This window comes from Chanos chanos, chromosome 5 (genome assembly GCF_902362185.1).
Source record: "Chanos chanos chromosome 5, fChaCha1.1, whole genome shotgun sequence".
NCBI lineage: Eukaryota > Metazoa > Chordata > Actinopteri > Gonorynchiformes > Chanidae > Chanos > Chanos chanos.
In genome coordinates, this window is record NC_044499.1 from 51377923 (window position 1) to 51385422 (window position 7500).

At 44.7% G+C, this 7500-nt stretch overlaps 1 protein-coding gene across 1 annotated transcript in view; it reads left to right on the top strand.

The window, feature by feature from the left end:
- Positions 1-7500, top strand: part of LOC115812675 (neurotrypsin) — a 19764-nt gene that overhangs the window by 11463 nt on the left and 801 nt on the right. The window contains exons 9-13 of the mRNA XM_030775161.1: positions 2138-2349; positions 4009-4150; positions 4766-5047; positions 5516-5638; positions 7145-7425. Coding sequence (XP_030631021.1) covers positions 2138-2349; positions 4009-4150; positions 4766-5047; positions 5516-5638; positions 7145-7425 — 1040 coding nt within the window. The remainder of the gene's footprint in view (positions 1-2137; positions 2350-4008; positions 4151-4765; positions 5048-5515; positions 5639-7144; positions 7426-7500) is intronic.

The window sequence follows — 7500 nt, forward strand, 5'->3', positions numbered from 1 at the left end:
TAAAACATGCAGGTTACAGTACGTAGAGTCTGGGATATAATCTAATAAAACATGCAGGTTACAGTACGTAGAGTCTGGGATATAATTTAATAAAACATGCAGGTTACAGTACGTAGAGTCTGGGATATAATCTGAGAAAACATGCAGGTTACAGTACGTAGAGTCTGGGATATAATCTAATAAAACATGCAGGTTACAGTACGTAGAGTCTGGGATATAATCTGAGAAAACATGCAGGTTACAGTACGTAGAGTCTGGGATATAATCTAATAAAACATGCAGGTTACAGTACGTAGAGTCTGGGATATAATCTAATAAAACATGCAGGTTACAGTACGTAGAGTCTGGGATATAATCTAATAAAACATGCAGGTTACAGTATGTAGATGTGAGTAACATGTCAGCAGTGGTCTGAGGATGTTTAGGGTGGAGAATGTTGAGTGTACAGGAGGTGGTAGGGATTGAAACCATGCTAAACAAAATTTTCAAAAAGAATAACATTTTGTAAAGAGCCAAATTAAAGTTTACACTTATTTTGGGAGGTATTTGTACATTTAGATGTGTGTATTCCTTGAAGGGGGGGGGGGTATTTTAGATGTGTGTATTCTTTGGGGGGGGGGTGTATTTTAGATGTGTGTATTCTTTGGGGGGGGGTTGAATTTTAGATGTGTGTATTCTTTTGGGGGGGGTGTATTTTAGGTGTGTTTATTCTTTGTGGGGGGGATATTTTAGATGTGTGTATTATTTGTGGGGGGGTGTATTATAGATGTGTGTATTCTTTTGGGGGGGGTGTATTTTAGGTGTGTGTATTCTTTGGGGGGGGTGTATTTTAGGTGTGTTTATTTTTTGGGGGGGGTGTATTTTAGGTGTGTGTATTTTTTTTGGGGGGGGGTGTATTTTAGGTGTGTGTATTTTTTTTGGGGGGGGTGTATTTTAGGTGTGTGTATTTTTTTGGGGGGGGGGTGTATTTTAGGTGTGTGTATTTTTGTTCAGGATGTGTAATGGTAGTAGGATGCATTTCATCTTACTTTTCTTTGCTGTCGTGTTTGTCACTTTGCCGACCATGTGAGTTGACAGACCTGACCTAAAAAAGAGATGACACCACTCAGTACAAATTCAGCTCACAAACCTGTGCACTGAACCTTTTTTTATTGTTTTTATCAATATTATTATTTATAAAAAACACAGCTGTCAATCATTGTAGACTACGATGACGTCTTTGCATTCCATATCACTAGAGAATATTTTAGGCAACATTGTTCATGAATATTGTACATACTGAACATTGTCAGCACAGAGCATTACAGCGGACTATCTGAAATTAATAGAAAGGAAGTATAATGCCACTTTAGCGTGTTTTAATGGTAAAACAGTTTTAACGGTTTTGACAGGGTGTGTTTTGTGTTTGTAGGGTACACACTGACTGCACTGTGAGTTAGTATGTGTTGTGTTTGTGGGGTACACACTGACTGCACTGTGAGTTAGTGTGTGTTGTGTTTGTGGGGTACACACTGACTGCACTGTGAGGTAGTGTGTGTTGTGTTTGTGGGGTACACACTGACTGCACTGTGAGTTAGTATGTGTTGTGTTTGTAGGGTACACACTGACTGCACTGTGAGTTAGTGTGTGTTGTGTTTGTGGGGTACACACTGACTGCACTGTGAGTTAGTATGTGTTGTGTTTGTAGGGTACACACTGACTGCACTGTGAGTTAGTGTGTGTTGTGTTTGTGGGGTACACACTGACTGCACTGTGAGTTAGTATGTGTTGTGTTTGTAGGGTACACACTGACTGCACTGTGAGTTAGTGTGTGTTGTGTTTGTGGGGTACACACTGACTGCACTGTGAGTTAGTGTGTGTTGTGTTTGTGGGGTACACACTGACTGCACTGTGAGTTAGTGTGTGTTGTGTTTGTGGGGTACACACTGACTGCACTGTGAGTTAGTGTGTGTTGTGTTTGTGGGGTACACACTGACTGCACTGTGAGTTAGTATGTGTTGTGTTTGTGGGGTACACACTGACTGCACTGTGAGGTAGTATGTGTTGTGTTTGTGGGGTACACACTGACTGCACTGTGAGTTAGTGTATGTTGTTTGTGGGGTACACACTGAATGCATGAGTGTGTGTTGTGTTGTAGGGGGCACGCGGAGGTGGCCCCCGCCGGTACGTTTGGGGAGGGGGCAGGACTGATCCTGCTGGACGATGTGGAGTGTGTGGGCACTGAAGACTCCCTGCTGGAGTGTAAACACGGTGTGTGGGGGAGACACGACTGCTCACACAGTGAAGACGTGGGGATACGCTGCCACAGAATGGAGAACAACCAGATCCCAGAGGTCCCTGTTACCACAGGTATCTGTGTGTGTGTGTCTGTGTGTGTGTCTGTGTATGTGTGTGTGTGTGTGTGTGTGTGTGTGCATGTGTCTGTGTGTGTGTGTGTGTGTGTGTGTGTGTGTGTGTGTGTGTGTGTGTGTGTCTGTGTGTGTATGTGTGTCTGTGTGTGTGTGTGTGTGTGTGTGTGTCTGTGTGCATGTGTGTGTGTGAGTGTTTATACTGAGGCGACATGTGACTGATGAGTTGTATTGTGTAGTGTGTGTGTGTGTGTGTGTGTGTGTGTCTGTGTGTGTGTGTGTGTGTGTCTGTCTGGGTGTGTACTGGGGCGAAGTAGAAAAGCTGTGTTATGTGTGCAGTCGTGACCTTCTTTAAAATTCATTTGGGATCTAAATGTCACTTGTTGACAGGATGCAGGAGGGCAGAGTAAACACAGCGACATTTCACTGTCACACTCACGCTCTTCACCGCAGATAAAGGCTCCATTTGAATTTCAATAATCCTGCGTCCTGTCCAGAGAGGCCAGAGACAAGACCCTGACATTTCAACCTTTAAAACAACCTTATTATTCACTGCTTTAAACCACTGTCTCACTGTAGTTACTGCATTCAGACGGTTCAGTCACACACACACACACGCACACACAGTGAGCACACACACACACGCACACACAGTGAGCACAGAGAGAGTACTACATATATGTGGCCGCAGAAGTGAACACACTGAATCTGACGGCTGATTTATTTACAACAGCAACACTATATTTCTATTAAAACACTATATTTCTATTTAAACATTATATTTCTATTTAAACACTATATATTTATTAAAACACTATATTTCTATTAAAACACTATATTTCTATTAAAACACTATATTTCTATTTAAACATTATATTTCTATTTAAACACTATATTTCTATTAAAACACTATATATCTATTAAAACACTATATTTCTATTAAAACACTATATTTCTATTTAAACACTATATATCTATTAAAACACTATATTTCTATTTAAACACTATATTTCTATTTAAACACTACATTTCTATTCTGCTCTCTACAGCAGAACGATCAGGGTGACTTTACTGTACAGGTACATTACAGGTTCTGTGTGGTCACTGCAGAGATACTGTGTGTGGGTTTTGAAGAATAAGCATTTAAACCCATCGGAAAAGGTCTTTGTCCAAACCCTGTCTCCCCAATCTAGCATTACAAATTAAAGTCTGTGAGGCTGAGGTGAAGCCAGTAAGGACAGACAGACAGACAGACACACACACACACACACACACACACAAAGGAATAATGTGATTGTCATATGTTACTACAGTCCTGTTATTAAAGCAGCTGTTTCATGTCAGATAAAGGCCTCGACTGTGGTACTGCTCTGTAAGCCATAGATGCTAAGTCATCACTCTGAACAGACATACACACTGTAACTAGTCTGTACGTCTGTATAATCTTCTGAATTCGTGTTGAAATATATGCTGAAATGTATATGTTCTGTAACCATGTTTTAGGAGTGTCAGGTGATGGAGGTGTGTTTTCGGAGTGTGCGGTGGAGTGGTTGAGTGTGATGGTGTGATGAAGCAATGGCATGTTTTTGAGGAGTGGTGGATGGGGTGATGGATGGAGTGCTGACCTGCTGGAGTGACGGGGAGCTGGTGTGTTTTTCAGGAGTGATGGTGCGGCTGGTGGCGGGGGAGAACAGAAAGGAGGGGAGGGTGGAGGTGTTTGTGAACGGAGAGTGGGGAAGCATCTGTGACCATGGCTGGAATGACGTCAACGCCGCGGTGGTCTGTAGGCAGCTGGGATACACGTACGTGTCTCTCTTCTGTCTTTGTCTCTCAGTTCATTCATGTACGTGTCTCTCTTCTGTCTGTCTGTCTCAGCTCATTCATGTATGCATCTCTCTTCTGTCTCTGTCTCTCAGTTCATTCATGTACGTGTCTCTCTTCTGTCTGTCTGTCTTAGCTTATTCATGTATGCATCTCTCTTCTGTCTCTCTCTCAGTTCATTCACGTACATGTCTCTCTTCTGTCTCTCTCTCTCTCTCAGTTCATTCACGTACATGTCTCTCTTCTGTCTCTCTCTCTCTCAGTTCATTCACGTACATGTCTCTCTTCTGTCTCTCTCTCTCTCAGTTCATTCACGTACGTGTCTCTCTTCTGTCTCTCTCTCTCTCTCAGTTCATTCACGTACGTGTCTCTCTTCTGTCTCTGTCTCTCTCTCAGTTCATTCATGTATCATGTACGCATCTCTCTTCTGTCTCTCTCTCAGTTCACTTATGTGGTTTTGTTCCATGAGGGTGGTTCAGCTCTGTCTTCATTTGGACTGAAAGATAAACAGTAGAATGTTCATTAGTCGTGTCACTGCTCTCTCTCTCTCCCTCTCTCTCTCTCTCTCTCTCTCTCTCTCTCTTTCTGTGGGTTAGCGGTGTCTCTAAGGCTCGGTCCATGAGTTACTTTGGGCCGGGGAAAGGACCCATCCATTTGGCCAGCGTCAGGTGCACGGGGAAGGAGGCGTCTCTGGGAGAGTGTCCCGCCAAGGGCCAGGACAGCCAGGTGTGTAAGCACGGACAGGACGCTGGCGTGGTGTGCGACTACGTACCCGAGCCTGCGGAAGACGTCGCCGTGGTGGGCACACACACCTGCGGCCTGAGGGCGGGCGCAGAGCGACGCAGCAAACGGATCGTCGGAGGATATAAATCTGTCAGGTAAACAGAGTGAGGTGGTATGAGTTAATCTACTGTAGAGAGTGGAGTGGGATGAGTTAATCTACTGTAGAGAGTGGAGTGGGATGAGTTAATCTACTGCAGAGAGTGAGGTGGTATGAGGTAATCTACTGTAGAGAGTGGAGTGGTATGAGGTAATCTACTGTAGAGAGTGGAGTGGTATGAGGTAATCTACTGTAGAGAGTGGAGTGGTATGAGGTAATCTACTGTAGAGAGTGTGTGTGGGGGGGTATGTTCTTTTTTCTTGAGTTGGTATGTGTAGATTAAGGTACTGCTGATTTTGATAACCATATTTTTGTAGCTCAATATACCCACCACTTTCTCCTCTTTCTTTCTTTCTTTCTTTCTTTCTTTCCCCAACACACATACCATGTACGTATCAACAACCCCCTTTCTCTCTCTGTCTCTCACTCTTGTCTTTCTCTCTCTCTTTCTCTCTCTCTCTGTCAGAGGGGACTGGCCCTGGCAGGCATCCCTGTGGTTGAAGTCTCAGTCCAGGGGGAAACAGCCTCTGTGTGGAGCCACTCTCATCAACTCCTGCTGGCTCCTGACTGCCGCCCATTGCTTCAAACGGTGGGTGAGGACGCCCCCTGCTGGACAGCATGTCCATCTGCCCAAAGAAAAAAAAAATCAGCCCCAGTTAAATTTCAAGTTACTTAAAACTCTTGTCTGATTTGATGAGTTTTGCTGGATCTGTAATAAGACATGGACAAATCAAACCATCAGAACCTTATTGTCACATATGTATAAATGTGTGGCATTTTATCATTTTCCATTGATAGCACAATGACCTTTGCTAAGCTCTGGCCCCGTGTTTGGGGATGTAGTCATGACCTGAGTGTCTGGGCTGATTAAGGTTGAGAACATGGGAGAGTGTTTGTCAGGGGAGAGTGTATTTGTCAGGGGAGAGTGGTTATGTGTCATGAGAGAGTGTTTATTTGTCAGAGGAGACTGTTTATTTGCTGTGGGAGTGTGTTTATTTGCTGTGGGAAAGTGTTTGTTTGTAAGGGGAGAGTGTTTATTGGTCAGGGGAGAGTGTTTGTTTGATGTGGGAGTGTCAGGGGAGAGTGTTTGTTTGTCAGGGGAGAGTGTTTGTTTGATGTGGGAGTGTCAGGGGAGAGTGTTTGTTTGTCAGGGGAGAGTGTTTGTTTGATGTGGGAGTGTCAGGGGAGAGTGTTTGTTTGATGTGGGAGTGTCAGGGGAGAGTGTTTGTTTGTCAGGGAGAGTGTTTGATGTGGGAGTGTCAGGGGAGAGTGTTTGTTTGTCAGGGGAGAGTGTTTATTTGATGTGGGAGTGTCAGGGGAGAGTGTTTGTTTGTCAGGGGAGAGTGTTTGTTTGATATGGGAGTGTCGGGGAGAGTGTTTGTTTGTCAGGGGAGAGTGTTTGTTTGTCAGGGGAAAGTGTTTATTTGTCAGGGGAGAGTGTTTATTTGATGTGGGAGTGTCAGGGGAGAGTGTTTGTATGTCAGGAGTGAGTGTTTATTGGTCAGGGGAGAGTGTTTGTTTATCAGGGGAGAGTGTTTATTTGTCAGGGAAGAGTGTTTGCTTGTCAGGGGAGAGTTTTTATTTGTCAGGGGAGAGTGTTTATTTGATGTGGGGGTGTCAGGGGAGAGTGTTTGTTTGTCAGGGGAGAGTGTTTGTTTGATGTGGGAGTGTGTTTATTTGCTGTGGGAGAGTGTTTATTTGTCAGGGGAGAGTGTTTATTTGCTGTGGGAGTGTCAGGGGAGAGTGTTTGTTAGGGGAGAGTGTTTATTTGATGTGGGAGTGTCAGGGGAGAGTGTTTGTTTGTCAGGGGAGAGTGTTTGTTTGTCAGGGGTGAGTGTTTATTTGTCAGGGGAGAGTGTTTATTTGATGTGGGAGTGTCAGGGGTGAGTGTTTGTTTGTCAGGGGAGAGTGTTTGTTTGTCAGGGGAGAGTGTTTGTTTGTCAGAGGAGAGTGTTTGTTTGATGTGGGAAAGTGTTTGTTTGCTGTGGGAGAGTGTTTGTTTGTCAGGGGAGAGTGTTTATTTGTCAGGGGAGAGTGTTTGTTTGTCTCTGAGATGAGAGAAACAGAGGTTAGAAGCAGTTGTCTGTTGTTTTAGGTATGGCAGTGAACCGGGGCGGTACGAGGTGCGTCTGGGCGACTATCACACGGAGGAGAGGGATGAGTTTGAGCGAGTCTTGTCCCCCGAACGCATCGTCGTTCATAAGAAGTACAGCAGTGAGAGCTGGGAGCATGACGTGGCTTTGATTCGTCTGCGGGGGTCAGAGGGCAAATGCGTGAGCTTTAACCCCCACACCAACGCCGCGTGCCTGCCTGCCCCGGGCAGCAAGTGGGGAAAAAGGCCGGCGTCCTGTGTCATCACTGGCTGGGGCGTTTCAGGTAGAAAACACACACCTGAACACAGATTTTTACCTGTATGAACCTACACACGCCTGAGCACACAGATGTTTGTGT